General features: G+C 38.5%; 1 protein-coding gene across 10 annotated transcripts in view; it reads left to right on the forward strand.

Moving 5' to 3' along the window:
* FANK1 (fibronectin type III and ankyrin repeat domains 1) overlaps nt 1–14,865 on the forward strand; it is a 96,102-nt gene that overhangs the window by 26,705 nt on the left and 54,532 nt on the right. For all 10 annotated transcript variants that reach the window (XR_011922545.1, XR_011922538.1, XR_011922539.1 and 7 more), the window contains 2 exons: nt 10,047–10,171; nt 12,495–12,576. Coding sequence is in view for 1 of the 10 variants with exons in the window: in XM_072424681.1 (XP_072280782.1) it covers nt 10,047–10,171; nt 12,495–12,576 (207 nt within the window). In the remaining 9 variants the exon portion in view is untranslated. The remainder of the gene's footprint in view (nt 1–10,046; nt 10,172–12,494; nt 12,577–14,865) is intronic.

Here is a 14,865-nt window from a genome sequence, read left to right on the forward strand (position 1 = left end):
AATGAATTAGGATTAGAGTGTGTAGCTATGTTAGGTGCTACAGCCTTGCTGCATATTAAAGTTTATATAACAAGCCACCTAATATAGTATGCCTTATAATACATGAGCAAATTGATGTTCTGTAATCATCATGTCACATGAATATTCTAAATATGTGTAAAAATGAAATGTAAATACCTCCATAGCCATCCCTTCATGATGAATACATAGACTGGAATTGAGACAGTGCAAATGACACAATCAACTAGGTGAAGGAGAATATAGATGATCATTACTACAAGATGTAGGGAACATTAAGACTTGATTTGGAAAACTGATCATTGTCTTTTTACCAAGCGGCAATGCTATTTGCTGCTGGCAATATTTATTATTCGTATGCTTTCAGTATATTTCAGTTTCTGTTTCTTTTATTAATTTTCTATTATTGCTTTATAACATTATTAATGTTTGTTCCGTAAATGTATGTTTTTATTGGATTTTGATAGAACTGCGTACTCAATAAAATTGCACTGTTACATTTTTCTACTAATGTTACGTCGTGTAATTGGGATTTCGAATAACGCTGTATTGTTCTGCTCAAGGCTTTATGAATGATGTATTCTATCTGGAAGGAGGAGAGACTGCCTGATATTAAGCATTTACTGAAGTTGTACTGCTTGTGTCTAAACCTGTCTAGAATAAACATGTAATAGATCACTCAGAAGATGTGATGCCATTTTTTTTTTTCACTTGGTAATCCTGCCATTAACACATTTCATGTCAAAGGATGACATCACTCACTAAGGCTACGGTCAGACTGGCTGTAAAGTTTGGTGCGGTGCGCTCCTAATCTGCTTCCTCAGGTGAGGCTGCCCATAGAGAATACATACGGGCAGCCGATAAGGATTCAGTGCCACCTGCTTTGAAATGTGCAAACACTAGTTCTGTAAGAACCAGGGTAGTGGTGTAGGCTGCTGAGCAGCTGTCAAGGTTACAGCTGCTGGGAGCTGCATGGGAAATATTGCTCCCAAGGCTGATCTTGGCCCTACTGTATTGTATGTGTGGAGGAGCAATGTTGTTACTCCAGGCTTCTAATTTTTTGTATTTGGACTGCAGAATGCCTCTTTGACTCCTCCATAACATCATGAGAAGTGTCATCATTCAGAATTTATTGATAGGTACATTCAACCTGCAGCTGAGCTAATTCTGACCTGCTTCATGTTCTTCTTAGTATGCAGGAAAAACCCGTCCACACAGGCTCATAGCAATGCCATTGTATTGGTATGGTAAGACCTACACAAAAAGGCTAAGCTTCTCAGCTTGATACTCCACCACCTGAGGATTCCTTTTACAGGTACCCCCCAGACAATTTTCACTCTTCTCTTTCTTGATTGAAAACGAAATACCTAAGTACCATCCATCTAAATCCTTCTGGTTAAGAATCCAGTACGACATTCCAACAAACCTAAACATCTTCAACAGCACCCCTAAAGAAGCCAATAGGCGAAACGCATCGGGCTAAGAGGCATCTTGCATGCTTTTCATTGTTTTCATGTTTGCTGTGAACTAATATTTGTCTGATTAGAGAATCTATGTATAGACAACGGTCAGGAGTACCTCGGTAATCGTAATGGGGCTGACCTAACACCCATGATGGCCTTGTAAAAAGCGAGAGAGCCGTCTGTTGGACATGACTGTAGATTCACAGAGGTGCTTCATGTCTAGGTAAAATGGGTGCTGGTCAATAATTTGCTGCCCAGCTTTCCACTGCAATTCTTTTCATCTCAACCGCACTGTTTGCCTTGGTTTTTTAAATGGTGTACCTCTTTAAAAGTCATTGTTTACAAAGTCCCCTGATGGGAATAAATATTAATATGTGTATATATACACACACATATATAAATACTCCCTTTTTTATCGTTAATATTTCTGCTTATGCAAACATTAAACTTGTATTCTCATACAATTTATCAAGCAGATTTACTCCTGAACTTAACAAAATTACCCCGGGGTACTGGTTGAAAGACTGCGCTATGAACAGCTGGAACACAAGATGTAAGTTTGTATCCCGTGGAAAGCATTGCCCTCAGTTCTCTGTAATACAGTGTGCACGGGAACCTTGTAACAGTTAGCAGCAGCTCTTTGCCAGCTAAAGGACCAGTTTTCCTCATCCCTCTTATGCATATTAAGCAGTCATTTTGCCTTTTGCAATCACACATGCACAGCAGTAGTACACTATTTGTATGGCTGCTGACATCCTCCATTAAAATGTAGATTGTTTAACAGTTGCATGGAAGCCCAGCAGTGGAAGAGCTAGCCTGGGGTCATAACCCAGCAATATTGAATAATACATAGGGCTATCACCATTTCATCTTTCATTCTGCTTCTTTTCCATATTGCCGCAATTATCCTGGTTAATATATTGACTGTAGCAGTGCTGTACTCCTATGTGCTGCAATAACAACTTTCTCCCCATTTATTCATCTTTTACTGCTGCTTTTTATGACCTGTAAGGGAGGTTTAGTGAATTGTCCACTATAATAAGGGGTGACTCTATGACCAGCACACCATGAGAGACTTCTGCAAGATTGTTCAGAAATTGAAGTCATGAGTACAGACAAGCTTGCATTGATTACATGGGTCTTTGCTTTACTTTCTGTCCTTTTGCTCATTAACAGTACAGCATACATTGTTCTTCCCCTTAGCTTTAAACTCGTTTTTTTTTTAATCCTAACTATTTTTTTAAATGTATGTAAAGCCAAAACTTTTTTTTCTTTTAGCAAAAACCCCCATTGGATTCTCTTGTGCTGTCTGAGATTTTTTATTACTTCCTGTCCTGAAGATACAAATGGAAATTCAGGAAACCTGTCTAAAAAGAAAAGGACCTTTTCTGTCTGACACAGAAGCAAGGACTTTTATCACCCAAAAAAAATAGTTTGTGACCATTGTGGGTGAAAATCTTACATTGAGACAATTGTCCCAACTCCCCCTTCCGAATTGTCCTCCTACTCCACCCCCTTCATAGAACAGGTCAGGGCTGTTTGTACAATTCCCATTCGTCCCTATGAGGATTTATTCCCTCACCTCTTGCACTGGTTACTACTCAACAGTTTTCAGCCTTTTTCCTTTCCTGTTTTTTTTTGGTGACCAGGACAAAAAAAATCCTCAGAAAGGACACAAATGATGATGACAAAAAAATGACAAAGTATCTTAAGCCTTCCCATATATTTTTCTCACTTTTTTTTGTAAAATTTATTCTCCACACCAGTGGTCCCCAATCTTTTGGATGTTGCAGACCACTAGATTTACGAACTCCAGACTGTGCATGCGTAGGGAAGCGTGTGTCGCTCAAGGGGGAAGAAACTTCCCTCAGAGTAACGTCATTATGCCAGAACTCGCCAACCACCCTGAGCCTGTGATGCATACAGGAGACACAGGTTGGGGACCGCTGTTCTACACCAATTAAAGCAGTTATATTGAAATGAACATGCATTATGATCACATATTCATAAAAACAATACATAAATTAAAACATTAGCTCATAATACCTTATACAAAAGTGTGCCTCTGTATAGTCTTAGCATGGCTTGTGTCCACTGTATAGAGTGTATTCTGGAGCTGCCAAATTTATTAATTTTTACTGTACAGTAAGAAATCGTATATCTATATATAATGCTGTTATCACTGAAACACCAGAAGCTTTGCAACTCCATTCTAGGGAGAAGGGAGATGGTTGATGGGAGATGGGCAGCTCCCACTCTACTGCTTATCTACAAACCTTTAAATCTAATACAGTAATTAATACAAATATGGAGGAGAGGGGGATGGTTTACATTTGCATGGAGGTGGTGGTGCGTTTTCCATTTCCTCATGCCAGGAACTACTGCCACTGGCAGCTCCACAAAGGAATGAATAGGGGCGGCATTGAGCGGTACCAGTACTGCTCTCTGCCATCAGCTGTCAAATAAGCAGATGATGATTCTTTTGAACCTAGCCAAAGAGAAATGTAGATGTTATAGCAAAAACACATTATAAAAAGCACAATATTGGCTCAGACTGCGCTTCATGAAAACATTGAGTGAAGTCAATTTAAAGACTCATTTGTTGCACTGAAAGTTGACAGGTGGGACATTCTACCAAAAAACAAAAAAAACTGCTAACACCACCCAAGCCCCGTATCTGTATATTATCCATGCAAAAGGCGATGTTTTACTATTTCTAACTAACTTACAATCTCAGTATCCAGGGCCCAACAGTTTATATATTGGGATGTTGGAAGATTGGCTTGACCTGTTGGGTCACTTTTGCAATCAAGAGCTGGTTAGTTTGATTGAAAATGATCTGCTGGACTGGGTGAAAGGGTCAGGAGTTGCTGAATATTAGACGTGCCTGATATTTAAAATTCAGAAAACCATTTTCATATTTTCAGCTCACCAAAGGCCAGGATACCTAAATACAAGCTTTGGTAATTATAGTCAGATGTCAATCAATTTTGTTTCAATTCTTGCTATATACAGATTATCATTCAGCTCAGATTCTGCTTTCTTAATATCCCAGACATTCATTGACACTGTGGTGTCTGTGGACCATCAGACATTCTGTGAAGTTCCAGATGGGACAGTTAAGCCAGGAACAATGACTAAATCTGCTTCTGCTTCTCAACCTTGGAAGGACATGATCCTCCGTTTTCTTTTAGTTTTTGTTATCCCAGTCATCATAATATCAATGAATCCTTAATATGTTTGTGCAATTTCAAAACTGTTCCTTTCATGACGGTCCTTGTTAAAGCAAAACTAAACCCATTGATATTCACCTGCCCTCGTTCCATTACAGGTTCCGCCATTTTCTCCCTTCTTTTCTCTCGTATCCTGATCTTTGGCCTTCATGATTGGCCAAGCGGGGATAACATAACACCTGCAAAGGCACAACTCAAAATTTGACAGCAGGGTGGCAATCGGGCAGGTGAGAATAGTTATTGTAGAAGGGACATCACCTATCTAAATCAAGATTTCAAAGTGGGACTTTTGTTCAACTTTAAGGGTCTTTCTGTTTCTAGGATGACCATGCTTCACTCCCAAATGATCTCCAGGTTGTTACATATCAGTGTTCTCCCCATCCTCTTTTAGCTGGACATACCATCTGGCTGTTTTTAGGTGGTTACTGAAGAGTTGGGTCACAATACTGGGACCACCACCCACTTACAGGTTCCTCCCACCCAGCCTAAAAAAATCCGGGGAGAATATACTTCATAGCACCCCTGTATCAGTCCTCAGGTATATTGCTCAGGTATATTTGTTAGTTGTCTCTATCAAAAACCCGGTTTGAGCAATGATGTGCAGCTACCACTGTAGTTCATGCATTAAGACAGGTAGTGGCTGGAAGTTGGCAACACTAAGATAAAATTAAAAAAAAAAAAAAAAATCGGCACAACTTTTTTTCTAAAAGAAAGAAAGCATCTGTTTATAATAAATGGTGCTAACCAATGTAGCGTTATCCAGTTGGAGATTAGATTTATTTTCACAATTCCCTGTGTTGGAAATCCCTCAGTTCTCTTGATACAATATTAATATTTATCCTATAGACAGAACTGTACATACCCTGGAAAACAAGCTCAGAGCTTTTTGCAGTGTCATCATATTTCTCCTATTATTTTTTTTTTCCTTTCTGCGTGAACTTCAAATGACCCTCCTTACACAATGTCTGCGTTGCGCTTCTACTTGCTCCGCTGCCCCTTATTAGCTATGCTGATGCAGATAGAAATCCATGTTAATCCAGCTTGTGATTTTTCTTTCACTATGATTATTTGAATATAGATTATTTTTCTGCTCAGGTAACCTCTGCATTGTCACCATATCTAATGATATTAGATGACTGCACTGCACAGGAGCGCTCGGTGTGCACGCCGCTAGGTGGCAGACTTACATTGTTCATTCTGTCATCACATCTCCTGAGACCGGTCTGATTTTTTATGTTACAGCTTTTAATACTTGAAGGCTGAGAACATTTCACCAAGTATTGTTGGAAAATAATTTTTGATTAAAGATGATGAAGCTGCAAACAAGGTTGCTGCTATGTTTTGTTGCACCCGATGACACTAGCCTCTTGGCAGCTTCTACAAGCACGGTAAATATTTCATTAGACCATTTATTTCAGATAGGCCGGGAAGCCGGAGGAATTCAGGTGAATTTTAATTTCAAAACTGAAATCTCTGCCTGCGTGTGTGTTGTTGATTTTGAGTTGACAAACACGGAAGATCATGTTTAAATGGTGGAGGAAAATGGATGCATTTTTAAAAACAACAGAAATAAATAATAATAAAACACAAACTATTGTTGAAAAGAAAAGGCCATGATAGGCCAGTTTATAAAACCTGACGGTCCCTAAAGTCCAGAGGGCTGACAGCAAACAATTTTACAATCCCAAATTTAATTTCCACATTTGTCATTTGCAGCCAGCAATGGTTTTTTCAGCACTGGCAATTCTAATTTTAGTTTATGATCAGAAAAAATGGGGTTTCATTCAGTTACATTTAAAAAATTTTAGTTCAGTCAGGACTTTATTGCCGAAAGAGGCAGGCGCAATGGCCCACCTGCAAAAGGCATTCTTTCCTGCCTAATTGCTCCCTTCAACTGTCAAAATTGGCTTCTGGGTTGGCCCACAAATCCCGACTTCCCTGGGACTAAATGCACTCTCACATGTGTGCGCAGGAATTATATCATCCCGAGCTGGCCAATCAAGATGGTCGAAGATTAGAAAGAGGAAGAGAACAAGGAAGAAGATGATGGCACTCGTAACAGAATGGGGACAAGCAAGTATAGACTGGGTTTAGTTCTGTTTTAAGCACATAGTACCCCAGAAATAATAAAGCTGAACCTGTAATATCTCTTTTACTGATGAGTCTGATTTCACTGCACACTGTGTGCTTCTCAGAATTTGCATCAAACACTGCACCAAATCAGGTAGAACCTGCCTCAGGTCCCTCTGGGGAAGGTCCAGCATCATCTAACCCTTTCCTCCACAATCTTTTTGGCTCTTTTTTAGGAGCGTTGAGTATATTTTTAAGCCAGTGACTGGGTCTTTTAAACATCTTGTAACACTGGCATAGGGCCATATCGCACCAGCAGCTTTATAGCAGTAATTTGTAGCAGCTACAAATCTTTCTGTTTATTTTTTGGGTGATTTGTACTTGTTTCTGTTGCTGGCCATGATACTTATCTTTGCAGCTACAAAGTGCTGGTGTGCCACAGTCATCATCAGCTGTATCCGATACCATGCAAAGCATTTATTTATAACAATGCATCTGTTTGACTTTCCAGTCCTCTGGTTGTGACCCCATTTCTTGTATTGGACAGGAAACGCCCGAAGTCCTGCTGCTAAATTTGTAGCATGTTTGGCCTTGAAAGCTTGGCCTTTCAATTCATCGAAATAGCAATTACATTTAGGTGAGATAAATTTCGACCTCTCAATTATTGTGAGCTTTCATGAGTGATACTCAGTGCTGTCAATGAGACGTCTTGCAGTGATTCCATCAATTTGCTGTTCAGTCTATATGTAACTTGTAGCGTTTGAATGTTCAATCACCAGGTTCAGTAGCTACTTGCATTCTCTAATGGAGCCAACGGTGATCATATCTTACCAATAATTGCTGCAAGTGTCAGAGAATATTAGAAGAAAGAATAATGGCTGCTGGAAACCTCTGCTACAAAGTGTGCACAACTATGGAATGTTTAATACCGAAAATGCCTGTAATTTGATTATAGGTTCTAAAGACTTCTGGGAATAGCAGTCAACCAAAGACAATTGCTATGGTTATAAAGAAAATCTGATTTTTTTTTTTCTGGTAGATTTAGATTGGCATGTTTGCGTGTTTACAGTATATAAGTTTATAGGACAAACTGCATCAAAGTGAAATCTGACTTTTGCATGGTTGCAATGCTTGTCACTGGAATTCCCTTTAAGATATAAAAAAAGAAAAGCTAATTGGCCATTCAACCTACTTCTGCCCACCTAGTAATGAAATAAGTTGAGTCGTCCTTTTAATTGTAGTATTGTAGCAAATAAATTGGTCTGCAATGTAGTCTGAAAATCCTGGCCAGCCTTTTGATCCTAAAGAGTAACTAAACCTGTGCTACTTACCTATCCCTGTTCCATCGTAGGCTGCCGCCATCTTCCTTCTTTTTTTTTTTTTTTTCTTACCCCTTTGGCTATATCGGTTGGTCATGTCGGAAAGATGTAACTCCTGCATGGGCGGGAGTTCATTCATTAAAGGAACGCGCATGGGAAGCCAGGATTTCCAGGTTTCCCTGACAACCACCCCTGAGCTGCACATGCGCTTCTTGGACAGTGCTCCAGGGCGATCAGGCAGGAAAGGCAGAAGAGACATCACCTGTCTCTTTCTCCAATGACGACCTGCCTGATCTTGAATTTTTAGACTTTAGTTCTACTTTAAGGCCTGAGATTGTCCAGCAAAGATCAAATTTAAAATAGGTCTCCTATTGGCTACTAAGATGTAGTTTTTGGTCAACCTTTTCTATCAGTATTCCACTGTGGAAGTTCTCTGACTTCCTGTATGTTCACATAACAGTTTGATGAGAGATTTATCGGGGCATGAGCTGATGGCAAAGAGAGTAATGGCCAGCCAAATGACCTCCACCTTCATACTGGTTCATCCCATATTTGTAGGAATTTCTTATACAGCTTATGGTACCCTTTCAAAAATGGATGTTTACCACCAACATATCCCTTGATTCATCAGCTTTTACTATCTCTATGAATGGACAATTGTTGTACATTGGGCTGCTCACATCCAAAAACGAAATGGCATCAAGGTCAGTCTCTCACAGTTTAACTTCTACGTACCAGAGAGCATAGTGACACAAGGGATTAGCAATAAATTCTCAGTTCTCTAAAACATAGAGCATGCAGAATTTTCATTCTAGTGCTTTGCTAATATTTACAGCTGAAAACTATGTATTCAGTTCACTGATTTAATTGCATGGATCAGATGAATTTACATACACATCTCTATTTTTTCTCCTAGTATATATTTTTGAGGTTTTATGTTGATATACTAAAGTTTTGATGAGAAGATGAGTGTGGAATAAAAGATCAGTTCTACAATATAGTGAATCAACTCATTGTCTTTAAATATGACTCTTCTGTATTATTAGAAGATACCATCAGAGACTGGACCTCCTTTTACACTCCTTTATTATACAGCAATATGTTAATTTTCACAGGCTGTCTGCATTTCTGATATCTGAATTATGCAGTTTTCAGATGGTAATCAGCTTGTCCACTGACTCTAGCAACTGGAAACAGGCAGTGTGAGGTGGAGAGGATAGGCTTTTGTTCAGTTGTGGACTTGGCCAACAATGGGCAAACTGACTTGAGGGACCACAATTGCCAGTGAAATGAAGTATCCAGGGCCTTTGTGCAGCAGCAGACTTTTTACTTCCCTATGTCTACCCCTGCTCTTGTCCATGTTGGATATCAATCTCTCAATGTCAGGTGCCATTGCTGTGGATTAGAGCGTGTGACTATAAAATTCAGATTTAGGATGCAGGAAAGGATAGCAGTACATTGAATAACATGTCCCAGTTGAGCCATTTGGACCCTAGGTCTAGGCGGTACGTGAAGCCTAAATTTGAGCCAATTTTATGCTTAAGTCCCCATGTCAATATGCTTAATACCAGAACTTTATTGTGAAGTGAATCCAACATTTGATAGTTGAATGACCTAGCAGTGGTGCTTAGTCCCAGCAGGGGGCAGAAGTAAATCTCATTATTTGTCCAGGCCCTTATGAGCAGACTAAAGTTAGGGTCCAAGAGGACTCCACAGGGACGAGTTTAAAGACCAACGTACATGAGCAGAGTTGTTACAGTTTTATTCTATTGTGTACCTGCCATCCAACCAGTATAAGCAACTTTGCTAAAGAAATGTAACCTGGATGTTTGTTGCTGTAGGTAACAGCTGAAGTGATTTCCAACCTTCTTTTATGTTTTATTACTATCCTTTGATTTTTTTTCCCATTGTATTATCAACATATTTCCTTTTTTTTTTCATAGGGGATATTCCCGAAGACATGTTGTTGAAGGATTAGAATACAGCACCAGCTACAGGTTCAGACTGAAAGTTACAGCGTACAATGGCGAATACGCGTACAGTCCACTTGTCTCTGTCTCTACAACACGTATGTCCAGAGCTTGTATTAGATTTATTGATTGGGTTTACACCTACGTTAAGATCACACACATGCATATCCGGGTAAAATTGAATATTATTACATTCCCTTTTTGTTAGTCATGAAAATGTTTGGGGCCTTTTTTTTTTTCAGTCTAAAATTGTGAATGGACCACAGGCAGAAAAAAAGCTAAATGCTACCCAGAACTTTCCAAATCTGGGATATTACCTAGTCCATTCTCCATCCTTAGAAGTTGACTGCCCACCATACATTACCCAAATGCGTCTCAATCTATAGCGGAAATATAAACTTTACTCTGGGTTATAAAGATCCTATTTTGCCTCCGTCATTTTACACAGCCCTTTTATTCCCATTTTGTCATTTTTGTGTAATTCTGAAAAGCGCCTAGCATACTGAGTTCCATATCTCCACATACTTTAGCCATTGTAGGAAAAAAAAGGCATTCCCCTCATAAATAGCGCTATGTTCCACTTTATACAAACCGCGAATTGTGTTGCTGGGGAATATTGGATGTGTTCTGCAGGATTTGCTGGCACAATAGAATACTGTGCTGTAAAACATACTCTTCCCCAGTTCAGAAACATCATCTGTCTAAAAAAGACATTAATATATCTCTCTCTTAAATAGATTTGTAGCTTAGAAGGGGGAAAAGCATATAAAATGGAATGAAAGCGGATTTAGATAGCTCACATGATGGAATTTTAGAATCCAGCAGCTCAGGCACAATACCTTTTCAAGAACTGCAGCAGATTGCTTAAAGTGCTGCAACAGTCAGATTAAATTCCTTCTCGACATATTTTCACCGTGGTAATACTGGTCTCTGTTATGTGCAGGATGATATAGACTTTCCTAATGGGAAACTGTAGAACTGGCCAGATTAATAATACAGTTCAGACAGTACAGGCACAGAATAGATTACGCCAACCAGCTGGTAACTATCCTTTGTCTACCACGCAGAAGTTATGTCTTCGATTGGTTGTCATGTTTTAACGCACAAGATAGCACTATTACTATTTATACATTAAAGATTCAGGCTATTTTTATTTAAGTTGCTTTTATAGTCAAAAATAGGTAATTTCATTTTTTTTTAAATAGTTTATGATTTGTGGAACTACGAGAACTTTTACCAATCTACATTGTTTTAAAATCTGATATAACGTACAATAAAACTTGTCTCCCAACATTTAATAATCATACCTGTTTTTGTTCCGAAGAAAAGTCATCAGCGTAAAAAAATGTATTTCCATCCTATTTCATGACACATTAGTGCTAGAAGCAGCTGGGTTTTATTAGGTTTTATCCAGTTCATCCTGCTTAGGTTTCATCCTGTTCTAAGGGAAAGCTATGCATTTGGGAAAAAAAGCATTTTGCTGATTGTCTGTTGAGTCACAGAGATTCTTCCTAGTTTGTTTATGCTGCAATAAAAATGTTATCACCTACTATCCATGCAGCAAAAAGTGTTCTCCTACAAGTCATAATGTTGCAAATTTATAGGAAAAGAAAGGAAACTTTGTCTTTAATTCCATTGAAAAAAAAAACAAAGAGATAAGGAGTACACCATTCCAGTATCTCATTTTTCTACATACACTTGAAAAACCCTAAAAGTTTACAAGTAGACTTGGCTTTCTACTATATTGAAATCCCTATGCCTAAATTTTATTCTGCTCCTCACAACAGGAGTATTTTTGTAGTTTTGCTGGAAAGAACTCTGGCTGGCCAGAAAAGGCAACTTACACGTTTTATTATTAAAGTTTTGTTAATCTTTAATGATACAAGGAAAACTTTGCACAACCTGTTTAATAATTTTTATAAATATTATTATTGATGTTAAGTTTAACTTCTACAAAAAATAAATATGCAAATATTTTTTCCCACTTTGTAGATTTGTATTTCACGTAGGGTTTCCTTACACTGTTTCTACAATAATTTTTTAAGCACTGGTTTTTCCCATCCTGATGTGGAACTAATGTTGGAAACATTTATCTACTGCCTTAAATCCAGCAAACATTTTTTTAAAAGTTAGAACTTTAGTCTAGGTCCTGATTTGGGTGATTGCACTTAGTGGTACCTTTTGTACACAATGGGGGAAGTCTACTACCTCTGTTGTCTTCATATTACTGTCTGTGTCCCTGTTGGAGATTTTCCTTCACTGGGACAAATGATGAGGGAATTTATTACCATTGTGGGCCCAGAAATCTTGACAGAGGGTCTAGATTCTCCCCCTGCTATCCAAAATTCAGAAAAATGGTTGTTGTAGTTCTTAAAGTGTCAGCCATTTATATTTTAATTAAGTAATCTGGGCATCTTCCAGGAGAACCAATGAATGGAGAACATCTTCATCGAGCTGTGAATATGAATGATGAAGAAGCCGTCGTGACCATACTCCAGACTGGGTCAGTAATTCTGCATACATTCACCTTCACTTACACAAATTAATTTGCTTGTCTATGATAGTGAATGCAACATGCCCCTATTTGCCTCCTCTGTGCTTTATCAAGCTGATGCACATATGCAGTCCTGATAAGTGGTGTAGTTTTACTCACCAACTGTAGATTTAAAAATTCATCCTTGAAATGCATAGAGGGGTATTGAATCCTATGTTTTCATCCTGTGATTTCTGTTCTTTATCAGTCCTCCTCGGTCCCTTTTGTCTGTAATCTGGTGTTCTGGAACACACCTACAGGTGATGCTGGAACATCATCATTGATCCTTAATACCTCATATATAAAATACAGTTATAAGATGTTTTCCATACCCACCAATAAGATTCAAAATCTTGAGTGAGATGAGCTTTTGCAGGAAATAACAAAGCACAGACTTTAGAAAGTTACACACCTGATGCTGCCCGTTATTAAACCCTAAGGGCACCGTCTGCTGGAGGTGTGTGAGGAGAAACAAAAATGCTTGACTGAAGGCGGGAATTGAAAGGCCATTTCCAGAAAGCTACAACCCCCACATACTTACTCATTATCCATTTACAAAGACACATAAGAGACGTTTTCTTTCTTTCCCAAGTCAAAGCCAAACCTGCATCCAGGCTCGGTAACTGGTCATGTTGCTGCTCCATACATCGTGACATTCTTATGCCACCACTACGTGTTCAGGACCCTGTGAGGACTCCTGCTGGACTCCTCTTATAAAATGTCACATGGCTATAATTTCCGGCAATAAACTAGATCTTTTTTACTTAAATATTCATTTTCATTTTATCTAGAGATTTAGTTGGACGGGAGGAGCATCAAACACAGTTGGTGTATTTACTAGATTGCATTCTTTACTCACTGAATGCCTTCACTTGTTATCTGGAATTGCTTCTTGAATTATTAATGCTGCTGTCAGAATGTTTTTGTCTCCAATGTTTTTCAAGCCAAGTTGGCAGTTTTCAGTAGCGTCATGTTGTCCAGCGTTCCTCAACATTATTTTATTATGCACGCCTTTGTAACGTCATATATTTGCCAAGTACCCACTAGTGCGTGTCACTTTATCTAAAGCAGCCCCCACTGTCTGTACATATCTCGCCATATTCTCTCAAGATATGTGCAAACATCCAACAAAAACCCATCCCTTATGTTTTAAATGTTATTTACAGATTGTAAAAGGAAATGTACCGTATCAAAGTTTTTTGATTACTTTTATATCTAGAAGGCCTACAAGAGTGTATGCAATGTTTTATATAATTTATCAAATATTTATTATGCAGGAAGATTACAGAAAGTCGGAAAAGAAATCCCTAATAAATCCTTACTTGGCTACTGGCAGAGACGCAGCCTGCTGGCAGCCAGGGATCATAAGTCTATGTAATGGTCAAAAGCAACAGGTTGTGTTTGGCACTATAGAATGGACATGTGTGGTTGATATTTTCCATCTGTTTTTGCATTCCCTTGAACGCCACAGGCCTGATTTTAAGTTCTCCAAGGCTGGCGAGGATACACTTTCATCAATGAAGCAGGGTGATCCTGCAAACCTGGAATGGATTTCTTTGAGTCATTTGCTATTTGTTAGCATTTTTTTTCAATCCTGAACCATATTCATTCCAGGTTTTTTTTTGGATCACCCAGGTTCACTTATGAAAGTATCATTTCCAGTCTTAGAGAGCTTTAATAAATTGGGCCCAGTGTAACAATATGCCATAATTGTGAACACTGTAGAGCATATTTATAAAGTTTTTGGTGGTGTATTCACAAATATGCCAACCATTTGCAAAAAACATACATACATACATACATAATTATTTATAACTTCTTTTAATTGGTTAATATTTTACTATATTTTTAAAGCAAGCAAATACACAAACCCTGAAATTTGCAAACAATGGGGAAAGATGCTTATTGTAAGATTTTTCCTCATGAATATACAGTGAGTATAGAAATTTCCTGGAGTTTCCATGTACCAGCATTGCTGATAGTTGGACTCCTAACAATTACAGACTTTTAGCCAACAGTGTCACTCTTAAGTTGTTGCAATGCTTGGATTTTCTGTACATTCCACGGATTAGAAAAGAAGGAAATATATTTCTAGATGCTGCTAAAATTGGGACGGCGATATTTAGAAACATTTTGTGTGTTTTGTCTTCTGTCACACACTTGCATTTACATTAAGCAAGTATGTTGGAGTGGAGATGGCCATACGGGGAGGCAGCTTTGTGAAAATTGGGAGAGGTCAGTGCTCCTTGGTATTAAACA

Source organism: Pyxicephalus adspersus, chromosome 10 (assembly GCF_032062135.1).
Source record: "Pyxicephalus adspersus chromosome 10, UCB_Pads_2.0, whole genome shotgun sequence".
NCBI classification, from domain to species: Eukaryota; Metazoa; Chordata; class Amphibia; order Anura; family Pyxicephalidae; genus Pyxicephalus; species Pyxicephalus adspersus.